Source organism: Macaca nemestrina, chromosome 1 (genome assembly GCF_043159975.1).
Source record: "Macaca nemestrina isolate mMacNem1 chromosome 1, mMacNem.hap1, whole genome shotgun sequence".
NCBI classification, from domain to species: Eukaryota; Metazoa; Chordata; class Mammalia; order Primates; family Cercopithecidae; genus Macaca; species Macaca nemestrina.
This window is the reverse complement of record NC_092125.1, coordinates 194,363,131-194,376,113: the sequence shown is the minus strand read 5'-3', so window position 1 is coordinate 194,376,113 and position 12,983 is coordinate 194,363,131. Positions and strand designations below refer to the sequence as shown.

The 12,983-nt window shown below is 43.0% G+C and overlaps 1 protein-coding gene across 25 annotated transcripts in view; it reads left to right on the top strand.

Annotated features, from left to right (window-relative positions):
- The window catches only part of LOC105494777 (microtubule actin crosslinking factor 1), a 390,378-nt gene extending 378,501 nt beyond the window's left edge, over positions 1-11,877 (top strand). For 18 of the 25 annotated variants that reach the window (XM_071095727.1, XM_071095735.1, XM_071095721.1 and 15 more), the window contains 4 exons: positions 4,539-4,750; positions 5,976-6,086; positions 9,472-9,601; positions 10,409-11,877. In XM_071095727.1, coding sequence (XP_070951828.1) covers positions 4,539-4,750; positions 5,976-6,086; positions 9,472-9,601; positions 10,409-10,665 — 710 coding nt within the window. In that variant the 3' untranslated portion in view covers positions 10,666-11,877. The remainder of the gene's footprint in view (positions 1-4,538; positions 4,751-5,975; positions 6,087-9,471; positions 9,602-10,408) is intronic. The other 7 variants (XM_071095752.1, XM_071095700.1, XM_071095711.1 and 4 more) reach the window with 1 other exon arrangement.
- Positions 11,878-12,983: the final 1,106 nt, after the last annotated feature.

Below are 12,983 nucleotides of genomic sequence, written 5' to 3'. Positions count from 1 at the left end.
ACCCCTTTTGTAGGAAAACCCTAGAAAACCTCACTTGGTGAATTCTGCTATAAGCAGTGAAACACTATGGAAGGATTCTGAACTGTTAACAGATTTTCATTGAGAAATTTATTCTGCAAAATACAAAAATTAGCCAGGCAAGGTGGTACATGCCTATAGTCCCAGCTACTTGAGAGGCTGAGGTCGGGGGATTGCTTGAGCCTGGGAGGTGGAGGCTACAGTGAGCCATGTTTGCGTCACTGCACTCCAGCCTGAGTGACGAAGTGAGACCCTATCTCAAAAAAAAAAAAAAGAAAAAAAATGCATTCTTCAGAGTGAGAGAATGAGTGAGGGCTGGGTGGGTGGTGAGATGAGAAACAAGGAGGCCAGTGGGAAGGCTGCTACAGATACCCAGTGGGGAGGGGGTGCTCCATGAAACACCTGAGTGCAAGGGGGCGTGCACAGGCTCAGGGATTCAAGAGGCATTCGAGGTAGAATCAATAGACTGAACTGTCCTCGGGAGGGAGGGACCTACGTTGGTGCCAGGGTTTTGGTTCCCAGCTCTGGTCATGTCTTATCAGCCATTGGATATAACTTCTGGCATCCAGCAGGAAGGCCTGCCCTGCTAATACATTTGGAGTTGGGTGTGACTGTATGGTGGCACTGAAGCCTCAGTGGGTGAGGTCATCAGCAGGTGGAGTCTAAGAGGGAGAACGGGACTGTGGACAGATCCAGAGGACACCCATGTTTTAGAAGTGGGTGGGGAGGAGAGGTCAGCAAGGGAGCAGGCGTCCTTGAAGTCAGGGGAGGACAGGGTTTCAAAACCAAGAGAGCAGCGTGTAGTAACCCTCCACGTGCAAGTTACAACAGCGGAGAGATGCTTTTACCTAACAAATTGTCAGATTTTTTTCCTGTATGCACTTATGCTCATAGCACAATAATTGGCCAGAATGAAGTAAATTTAATATACTCATATTATTTTGGAGAATGTACACTAGTATAACATTTTGGAATCAGCTGGCATCTGTCAACCTTGACACATGGTTGACATTTATCAGTTGATGTTTTTACCTAAGGTAAAACATCATGTAATTTCTCCCCAGAAAATCTACATGTAGAAATTTATCCTAGGCTGGGCGCGGTGGCTCACGCCTGTAATCCCAGCACTTTGGGAGGCCAAGGTAGGCAGATCACAAGGTCAGGAGATCGAGACCATCCTGGCTAATACGGTGAAACCCTGTCTCTACTAAAAATACGAAAAATTAGCCAAGCGTGGTGGCGGGCGCCTGTAGTCCCAGCTACCCAGGAGGCTGAGGCAGGAGAATTGCTTGAACCCAGAAGGCAGAGGTTACAGTGAGCCAAGATTGGGCCACTGCACTCCAGCCTGGGCAACAGACCAAGACTCTGTCTCAAAAAAGAAAAAAGAAATTTATTCTAAGGAAATATAGTGGATACATGCAAAATGTTTTACAAATTGTCATAGCATTGGCTACAATGTTTAAAATATTTAAACAAAAATGCAATATTGGACTGGTTAAATAAATTCACATCCATATGATGAAATAATACATAGCAGCTAGTTAAAATTTTGCATGAGACATGTAGGGCATGGAGGAAAGTTTCTGGGGTGGCTCAACGCCTGTAATCCTAGCACTTTGGGAGGCTGAGGCGGGTGGATCACCTGAGGTCAGGTCAGTGTTTTTGAAACCCTGTCCTCCCCTGGCTTCAAGGACGCCTGCTCCCTTGCTGACAGCTCCTCCCTGCGCACTTCCAAAACATGGGTGTCCACTGGGTCTGTCCACAGTCCCGTTCTCCCTCTTAGAGATATATATACACACACATATATACACATATACACACACGTATACACTTAGTATACATATATACATACACTTAGTATGTGTGTATACACACACACACACACAGATGTGCAAAGGAGTAAGACACACCAACATTATAATAGTGATGTCCCTTGGGTTGTGAGATTAAGTGACTTTTGTTGTCATTTTGGTTTTTGAGACAGCGTCTTTCTCACCCAGGTTAGAGTGCAGTGGCGTGATCACAGCTCACTGCAGCCTTGACTTCCCAGGCCCAAGCAATCCTCCTACCTCAGCCTCCAGAGTAGCTGGGTCTACAGGCACATGCCACCATGCCTAGCTAATTTGTTAATTTTTTGCAGAGTTGGAGTTTCACCATGTTGCCCAGGCTGGTCTCCAACCTGGGCTCGAGCACTCTGCCTGAGCCTCCCAAAAGTGCTGGGATTACAGGCATGAGCCATTAAGCAATTTTCATTGCCCTCCTGAGATAGAGGTTGTCAGTGACCTTTGCCAGAGCTATTTCTGTGAGTGGTGGGGATGGAAGCGTGAGTGGTCTGAGGGGAGGAGTGGAGACAGCGAGTGTAGGTGGTGATGCAGAAAGCTAGGCTGGGAATGGCTTGGGGGTCGGAGGACAAAGAGGACAAGTCAAGTGGAAGACATGAGTTGTAGGTCCACCTCTACTGCCACTTTGCTTGACCTCAGCCTCTGTGAGTACTTCAGTTTCTCTGTAACATAGGGATGCTAATTACGGTCAGGTGCATTATTGCACATTCTGTGAACTGTGCAGTGCATAGGGAACATATCACTGTTATGGTATTGGAGAATGCCCTTCCTAAAACATTTAAAATGTCACTTCCTTCAACTGCAATGCAATTTCAAAGTTTTCCTCTTACATCTTTTTTTTTTTTTTTTTTTCTGGCAGCGTTTGCTCAGAAGTGAACTTTTTTTTTTTTTTTTTTTTTTTTTTTTTTTTTGAGATGGTGTTTCACTCTGTCACCCAGACTGGAGTGCAGTGGCGTGATCTCAGCTCATTGTAACCTCTGCCTCCTGGGTTCAAGAGATTCTTCTGCCTCAGCCTCCTGAGTATCTTGGACTACAGGCATGCACCACCATGCCCAGCTAATTTTTGTATTTTTAGTAAAGACAGGGTTTTGCCATGTTGGCCAAGCTGGTCTCGAACTCCTGGCCTCAAGTGATCACCCATCTTGGCCTCCCAAAGTGCTGGGATTACAGACGTGAGCCACTTTGCTCGGCCAAGGGTCATGTATAGTTGAGACTTGAGGAGGAAGGACACACTGGATCATGGAAGGAAACAGTTTAGCATTTCAGGGACCATTAAGTCATAGATCATCTAGACAACAGGGCTCTTAGAGACCGGTTGACCTGATCGTCTCTGGTGAGCCTGAGGAAACTGAGGCCAGAGCAGGAAAAAATCACAGTTGGCAACAGAGCTTAGACTATAACTCAGAGGTTTTGATATCCAAGTGAGTGCTTTTAAGCTGATACTTTGCTATGTTCTGTCAGCATATAATATATTGAGAAGAATTTGGATTTGATTTAGGAATTTGGAACCATGCTGCTTGGACACTTACGTAACCTGATTTAAAACCTGATTCTACCAAAATTCCTCAAATTCCTTGAGGGCCATATGGGGTAGGACAGAAGAGAAAGTGGACAAAATTTCCTGCCACCTTCTAGATTTATGGTTTCTGACCAGTTAAACATCTGTTATAGAAAAGAATGACAAATATTTTGCTCATAATGATTGCCTTTTCTCCAGCAGTCCCATTTGTTTAGCTGTGTCTAGTACTTTGTAAAGAGTGCACAGTTTAGAGTGGATGAGGAGGTAGAGGGTTTCTGCAGGATTACATCTTACAGTGAGAAATAATCTAAGAACATATTCTAGAGGGATTATGTCTTTTAAATTAGTAGCATCTTTCGCATTTAACATTTGTGTTGGCTGTGCGTAAGATCTTCCAATGGAATCCGCATTTTAAGTTCTGGTTGTGCAGCCCCAGAAAGCCACAAGACAGCGCTAACTGGCTTCCCGTGCTATCTCCATGTTCTTTGCATCTTGATGTTCCTCTCCTACTTGCAGTTGCTCCTTTAGCCTTTTACTTCTTTCAGTTTTTCACTTAACAGTTTCTCACTAGCAAGTTTTGTGCATGGTCTTGATGTCTCTCTCTCTCCCCACCTACATGTTTACTTCTTAATGATTCTCTCCTGATCTTTTTACTGTCCTGAGTTCCTGGACTCCTTTCTTTAGGATTGTTACTGACTGAATTCAAATAGAAGAGTCTAAACAATGTCAATTTCAGTAATATTTTTCTCTACTCTATCCTGCAAAAATTGAGCAAAAAGTACACATGTACTATGAGAGAGAAAAGAGGGCTTTTGATTTAATTTCAGAGGTTTGTGAACTGTTGCATCTGCTTTACCTCTAGTAGTCACAGTGTGCTTACTCCAGGGACAGTGGCAAAGCAAGACACTAACAGCAGAGTGGGCTGGTCCTTCTTTATACACAGAGACTTGCTTATTATACAGTTAACATATCTGCTATGGGTAGGAACCTTGACAAGGCTGATGTGTCATGAGTTTGTCTCTATTTTTGAAGAACCCACAGATGATACTAAACCTATATAACTTATATAACTGTTATCATGGGGTCAAGCCACTGTATAGCCATCAAAGATACATTTTTGAGAATAACTGATATTGTGTGTGTGTTTATTTCCTTTTTAGCACGAGGTAGAACTAACATTGAACTTAGAGAGAAATTCATCCTACCAGAGGGGGCATCCCAGGGAATGACCCCCTTCCGCTCACGGGGTCGAAGGTCCAAACCATCTTCCCGGGCAGCTTCCCCTACTCGTTCCAGCTCCAGTGCTAGTCAGAGTAACCACAGCTGTACATCCATGCCATCTTCTCCAGCCACCCCAGCCAGTGGAACCAAGGTACGTACTGATCTCCATTATGCCCTTCTTCCCTACTCCCACCCTCACAGATGTTCATTGTTCACGGTAGCCTCTGAAAGACTCCAGTGAGGAGAAGAAATAAAAATAAAAATGTTTTGTTTTATAAATAAAACATGAGGCCGGGCGCGGTGGCTCAAGCCTGTAATCCCAGCACTTTGGGAGGCCGAGATGGGCGGATCACGAGGTCAGGAGATCGAGAGACGATCCCGGCTAACACGGTGAAACCCCGTCTCTACTAAAAAATACAAAAAAATAGCCGGGCGAGGTGGCGGGCGCCTGTAGTCCCAGCTACTCGGGAGGCTGAGGCAGGAGAATGGCGTAAACCCGGGAGGTGGAGCTTGCAGTGAGCTGAGATCCGGCCACTGCACTCCAGACTGGGTGACAGAGCAAGACTCCGTCTCAAAAAAAAATAAATAAATAAATAAATAAATAAAACATGAAAATATACAGACCAAGGCTGCCCTATTCCTAGCAGTACACAGATATATGGCCTTTAAGATGACTCCAAAGGACATTTATTAAAATATGCACTCAGCCTGGTTATGTCAGAAATGTTTATTTCCTCATGTTCTCACTTTAAGTTTGAGCCCGTCCAGTGTTACTACTTTTGAAAATCCAGGCTGAACACAGTGGCTCATGCCTGTAATCCCAGCCTTTGGGAAGCTGTGGTGGGAGGATCCCTTGAGGCCAGAAGTTCAAGACCAGCGTGGGCAACATAGCAAGACCATCTCTACAAATTTCTAAATTTATCATCTCTAATTTTTAAATTTAGCCTAGCATAGTGGTGAGCACCTATAGTCCCAGCTACTCAGGAGGCTCAGGCAAGAGGATTTCTTGAGCCCAGAAATGCAAGACTGCAGTGAGCTATGAATGCACCACTGCACTCCAGCCTGGGCAACAGAGTAAGACTCCGTCTCTAAAAAATAAAAATAAAAAAATTAAAAATTTAAGGGAAAAGGAAAGAAAATCCAGGCACTGGCTGTGCAGTGGAGCTAACAGCTAAGTTTGATGTTACGATGGGTTATGTATAAAGGATGTTAGTGCCTGCCTGTTCCTTCTCATCCTGATGGACCAACATGCATTTTATTTTGTTTTCTGTGTCTTTAAAATTTAGTATCTTCTATTTTTTTCTGTTCCCAATGTGCACCCTTTTTGTTCCTTTTTCAATTGTTCCCATCCTTCCCTTTGGATTTCCGTTTCACAGACTTCACTTCAGTTCTCTCGCTGTTATGACAAACCCTGGTTGGTAAACAGTAAAGCTGGCACCCCTATCAGGGACAGCCATTCTCCTGACCTCCAGCTGCCCAGCCCCGAGGTAGAGTATGGCTTTGCTGACTGAGGACACAGTCAAGACAAGGCCCTCGCTAATGGACTTGACCAGCTCTTCTTCCTGACACGAATCCCTGCATTCTTCCATCTCTGTGGTGCTTGCTGTCACAGCTGATTCATCTAGTCCAGTGTTTTCAGGGGTTTCTAACTCGGATTCACCAAAATTGGAGAGAAATAAGAGATACCTGAAACTAGATTAATAACTTAATAACTTTATAACAATCTTGAGAATGATACTTGTTCAGAATGGTAAATGATGGTCATTCTTGGAGATTTGTTTATTGATATCATTTATAATCAGGCCTCTTGGAATCTCCAAATGTCAGATACTCAGACGAGTTATGAACACTTGAAATTCAACTATGGCGCATGTTCTACAATGTTCTATCTTTGCTTAGAACAGAAGAGTGGTTGGCGCCACCCACCCTGAGACACATGTCCAGGGTGGTTGGTATTGCCACACCACACTGGTCCGAGGCATGGGTGCTGTCTCCTTCAGCCAAGCACAGCACCAGTGAACACTGCTCTGAGGCTCACATTCTAGCTTCTGAATTTCTTGGCCTAGGCACTTGAGTTTCTGTAGCCTTGATTTGAATACACATGCCAGCAATTAAGCATGTTCAAGTGCAGCCATTAAAATGCCTGAACGCTTTTGGAAGAGCAGTGTTTTAGAAATAAAACATGGACTAGTGGCTTGTCTGATAGCAGTGCAGTTTGCATTCTAGCTCCTACCGGGAAACATTGGATTCTTGTGCCTCAAAAGACAGTGTTGCCTTCAGTCTTAGAAAGCCTTAGCCAGGGAAACAAGGGATGTACAAGAAGGCAATGGCTGTGAATGAGCCGCTGTTTAGAGGTTCATTTTACTCCAAGCTAAAACTCCAGTTCAGAAACATATCTGGTTTAGAGTATGATCTGGGGACCTACTGCCACTAAACTCCTAGATTTACCCTGCTCATCTTGCTTTTCTTCTTTCCTTAATGGCTCCAGTTTCATAAAAATCTCAGAAGTTCTGTTTTAAATTTTAGATGTTTAATGATGAGGTACAAATTCTCATACAGTTCTGATAAATCAGGGCTTTTGTTCTGTCTTAAGGTTTTATTTTCTGTTTCATTTCATTTTGAGGCTTCATCTTTCCTTACTTATTGTGTTCTGTAGCCAGGCCATCTTCTGACTTGGAATTCTAGCCCGGGGTCTAGCTGTTGTGTTCCAGCAGCAGTGCTCAGGAACCTTAGCTTCTGAAACTGGTGCTCTTCCTCCTATGTGGCCAGGAAAGTTTGTGCTTGAGTGTTAATCACTTTCTGTCGCTTATGCTTTTTCTTGATAAATTTAAGAAGCACAGCAAACACAATGAGATGGGTTGCTTTTCTCTTCTATTTGCATAAACGTCTTAAAGGTCCTGGAAAACAATTTACGTAATTGATTTCAAAGAAAAATTAGAATGGCATGCTGTAGCATGTGGCGTAAGTGGTTGTGTTTTCTTTTTTTTTTTTTCGTTTTTTAAAAAGCAAAGTAGAGACAAGGTCAAATAATGGATGTTTAAAACGTTTAAGGATCAGCCTGGCCAACATGGCAAAACTCCGTATCTACTAAAAATACAAAAATTAGCTGGATGTGGTGGAGGCACTGGTTGTCCCAGCTACAAGGGAGGCTGAGGCAGGAGATCACTGGAACCTGGGAGGCAGAGGTCGCAGTGAGCCAAGATTGTGCCACTGCACTCTAGCCTGGGCAACAGAGTGAGACTGTCTCAAAAAAAAAAAAGAAAAAAACCCACACAGATTTAAGTCTGGACAAGGTGGCTCACCCCTGTAATCCCAACACTTTGTGAGGCTGAGGTGAGCAGATCACTTGAGCCCAGGAGTTCAGGACCACCCTGGGCAACATGGAGAAACCCTGTCTCTACAAAAAAATACAAAAATAAGCCAGCCAGTAGGGAGGCTGAGGTGGGAGGATTGCTTGAGCCTGGGCAGTCAAGGCTGCAATGAGCTATGAAATATGCCACTGCGCTCCAGTCTGGGTGATGGAGCAAGACTCTGTCTCAAAACAAAAAAACAAACAAACAAAAAAACCCACACATTTAAAATATTCTTTTTCCTGCAGTTAAGACTACTATCTAAAAAACCAAAAAACATCACTTAAATAGGAAACATAGCACCTGTTGGCAGCAGTGATAATAATATATAGCTCTTTTCCAGTTTGGGAAGTGCTTCTATATATCATTTATTTGTTCAACAAGTTGTTATTGAGTTCCTCTTCTGTGCCAGACAATTTTACATGCTGAGGATGTGAGAGTGAACAAAACAAAGTCCCTGCTTTTATGAAGTTGATGCTTTAATGCAGGAGAGACAGGCAACGAACAAGTAATATCATACGTAAGACAGTGATGAGTACTGTGCAGAACACAGGAAGCAGGGGAGAGAATAGAAGTGTACAAGCAGTGTTCTGAGTAGTGAGGCAAGACCTCTCTGCTAAGGTCATCCTTTCAGTAGAGCCTCCGCAGGGAATGAGGGGGTCAGCCACACGTATCTGGGGTAGGCTTGGGGGGTAGTGATTGTGAACAACAGTCCAGGCAAAATGAACAGCAAGGGGACAAGACTGGGGGACCCTCACTGGGCCATTGGTGAAACAGCAAGGAAGCCAGTGTGGCTGGGATGGACTGATGAGGAGTGTGGTAGAAATGAAGTCAGAGAGGCAGGATTTAATCCCTGATTTCCCAAGAGAGAAGCAAAGACAGATGTTGATTTCAACCAGTCCCGGAACCCAGACTCAAACCCAGGTCTCCAGGCTCTTCACACACAGACTTGTTCCTGATGTCTCAGTCCCACAGTCATGTGCTTCTCATAGTTTATTTGATCCACGAGTTAGGTAATTTTATCTGCATTTTATCAATAAGGATAATGACTAAAAGATCTTACTAAAGTTACTGCACCTACTTAGTGTTAAGAGATTGGAGTAATACTTGAATCTCCATATCAAATAGGTGGGGCTAAAACTCATTTCAAATTTTTAACCCCAAAATCTTGATACCTAGGATTATTCGAATTTCTTTTTCCTTTACTCATTCACCATAATCGTTTGTTGTAACTATTGTAATCTTACTGAGGATTTTTTTTTTTCCATTTATAGTGGAAATTAGTAAAACAAAAGGTATTTGAAGACATTTTGAAACTTTTAATTGGAACATAAAACTTTTATTTTGGGAATTATCAAAATATATGACCTAGGATACTTTAAGATAAATCTTTGTTTTCCTGGACTTTTAATTTGCTTTTCAACTGAGCAAATGTAAGGAGGTGTTTGGAGACCTTTGAAAGTTGAATTTCTAGCAAAGATTTTACCAAGTAAAATGTGACCTTTTTATTATTTTTTTTAAGGTTATCTCATCATCAGGTAGCAAGTTGAAACGACCAACACCAACTTTTCATTCTAGTCGGACATCCCTTGCTGGTGATACCAGCAATAGTTCTTCCCCGGCCTCCACAGGTGCCAAAACTAACCGGGCAGGTAAGTACCTGCCCCATGGCCTACAAGCCAGGCTGAGAATTTGGAAACAACAGCCTGTGTGGAATGTTTCACTGCTCCCAAGGAGCCGGTAATGAGAGTGGCACTTAGTGTAATGCCCAGAAAGACAGACGTGCAGATGCTCAAGTGACCTTTACTTTTTCTGTCATTACAACTAGCTTTAAGCTTTCCTTCTGAGATGAGATGCTTCCACAGCCAAAAGCTGGGCCATGCGTTCTCATCAGAAATGATCTCATTTGAGAGAATGTAAAAGGAAATGTGGGTCTTCCTCAGACACCAGTCCAGTGTTGGGATGAGCAGCTTGCTAGTAATGTTTCCAACACATCATACTTATGATGGCTGCTGTTGAACTGAGAAAGGCAGGGGAAGATCACATCTGTTCCCCTGCTACTGTTCCTCATGGGAACCTAGGAATCTGCCTTCATTTCCTGCTGGCTGCTTCCCCTCATTTGGCCTCTATCCATCCTGCCCATGGATTAGCCCAGCTGGCAGGCTCACCCACCTGTGCTGAGGTGGTTGAGCAACCCTGCTTGCCTCCACTTTGGGGGCATGGAAGGTGACAGTGCTGCTGATAGAAGTGGCTTTCTAATCCCTAGGAGACAGCTTCTCAAGTAGAATCACAAAGCTAGAAAAGGCCTCAGCAACTTCTGTATAGATGAGGAAACGGGGGTGCAGAAAGGCTGTGAGATTTGCTTAAGATCACACAGGATCAGAACCCTAGCCTCTGCTCACTTGTTCTTCCACCCCATGCCGTCTCTGTAAGTCTGCTGTTTGATTCTTGAATTCCAGATCCTAAAAAGTCAGCCAGTCGCCCTGGGAGTCGGGCTGGGAGTCGAGCCGGGAGTCGAGCCAGCAGCCGGCGAGGAAGCGATGCCTCTGACTTTGACCTCTTAGAGACACAGTCTGCTTGTTCCGACACTTCAGAAAGCAGCGCTGCAGGGGGCCAAGGCAACTCCAGGAGAGGGCTAAACAAACCTTCCAAAATCCCAACCATGTCTAAGAAGACCACCACTGCCTCCCCTAGGACTCCAGGTCCCAAGCGATAACACTGTCCAAGCACCCCCAAGCCACTCTCCACTTTGAATCCTGCTCCGTACATTGGGTGTATATTTATTCTGAACGGGAGAAGTTATATTGTTAAAAGTGTAAAAGAATAATTGTGTTATGAAGCTGCCTTATTTTTTTTTCTTTTTGTAAGTTACTATTTTCATGTGAATATTTATGTAGATAAAATTTGCCTCCTGGTAACCCTGTAATGGATGGGGCCCAGAAATGAAATATTTGAGAAAAACAAGTGAAAAGGTCAAGATACAAATGTGTATTAAAAAAAAAAAAAAAAAAGCCTATTAATAGGGTTTCTGCGCGGTGCAGGGTTGTAAACCTGCTTTATCTTTTAGGATTATTCCTAAATGCATCTTCTTTATAAACTTGACTTGCTATCTCAGCAAGATAAATTATATTAAAAAAAAATAAGAATCCTGCAGTGTTTAAGGAACTCTTTTTTTGTAAATCATAGACACCTCAATTAGCAAGAACTGAGGGGAGGGCACTTATTACTGCTTTTTCCATTGTTTAATGTTTTGTGATTTTTAGCTAAAGAGAGGGAACCTCATCTAAGTAACATTTGCACATGATACAGCAAAAGGAGTTCATTGCAATACTGTCTTTGGATATTGTTTCAGTACTGGGTGTTTAAAGGACAAATGGCTGCTAGAATTCAGGGGTAAATGTACATGTTCAGAAAACGTCAGAACATTTGGGGTTTTAAACTTGATTTGTTGCTCCCTACCAGCCTAGACACCAATAACTCTTGTGTTCACCAGGACCCAGACCCTTGGCAAGGGATAGGCTTGTTGGTGACATTGTGAATTTCAAATTTGTTTTATCCACTCTTTTTGCTATTTATTTAAATGGTCGATCAACTTCCCACAAACTGAGGAATGAATTCCATGAGCCTGTTCTGAAAATGTGGACGTAAGACAAACACGTGCTCGTCCTTTAATGGAGTTCACCAGCACACTTGTTAACCAGTCCCGTTTGCTTTCGTCTTTTTTTGTGCGTAATAAAGTCAACTGACCAAGTGACCATGAAGAGGGGCTGTCTGGGGCTCCTGTTTTTTAGCTGCTGTTCTTCAGCTCCGACCATGTTGCTGTGTGATTATCTCAATTGGTTTTAATTGAGGCAGAAACTGAAGCTCTACCAATGAACTGTTTAAAAACAAGACACACTTTTGTATTAAAATTGCTTGCAGTAACAAATATTTTGTATTTCCTGATTTTCTTTTCAAGCACTACCTTATCTATAAATGTTACCCTGGAGTATAATCATGTTATAGGTACTTAAATGCATTATACGAATCAAAATATCTTGACGGATAAATTGTAGAGCTTAATAGATTTTGTTTTCTTTCATCCTTGTTAATTTTGTTTAATATGGCTGGGCATGGTGGCTCACGCCCATAATCCCAGCACTATGGGGCACCAAGGCAGGAGGATCACTTGAGTTCAGAATTTGAGACCAGGCTGGGAAACATAGTAAGACCTTGTATCTACTAAAACTAAAAAAGCAATTAGGCATGGTGGCACATGCCTGTAGCCCCAACTACTAGGGAGGTTAAGGTGGGAGGATCATGTGAGCCATGATTGCACCACTGCTTTCCAGCCTGGGTGACACAGCAAGACCCTGTCTCAAAAAAAAAAAAAAAAAAAAAAAAACGGATATTAACATGAACATGTAGGATATCTGTCCTACTTACATGATTAAACAAATAGCATTATGTAAAAAGATACTAGAAATCTTGGAGATACTGGGTTCTGAGAGAATGGGACCAATTTTTCATACTATGTCACAGTATGCTGAAATTTCTGGTTAAGTGGTAGAATTTCAGAGGTGGAAGCAAAATCGGTCATCATATCTAGCTCCTTTGTTTTACAGATGGAGAAACTGAGATGGGAAAGTAGAAGAGAAAGTGATTTCCCTGAGCTCACGAAATGAATAAATGACAGAAGTGAACCTTGAAGTTCTCCACTCCCTATTCAAGTCTGGCACTTCTGTTTCCTCCAGCCTCTAGACAGTCGGCTTTATAATAGAGCAGCCAAATGCTAACTTAGTAACAAGAAGGGCTAGAGGCTTCGGAGGTAAAGGGGCTGAAACTCATGCCACCTGTGTTCTTGGTCATCAGGCCACATTCCTTATGACATAGGCATTTGGTGAGGTCGATGCATGTTTGCCAAAGCTGTGAAGGCCAAATATCCTGATTAAAAGGAATTTGGAGCCTAATGGATTCTGAAGGAAGTGCTTACTCTGTTCTCCATAGAACTGAGGAACTTCAAGCTGCCGGGACTTTGTATAGGATAGTGTTTTC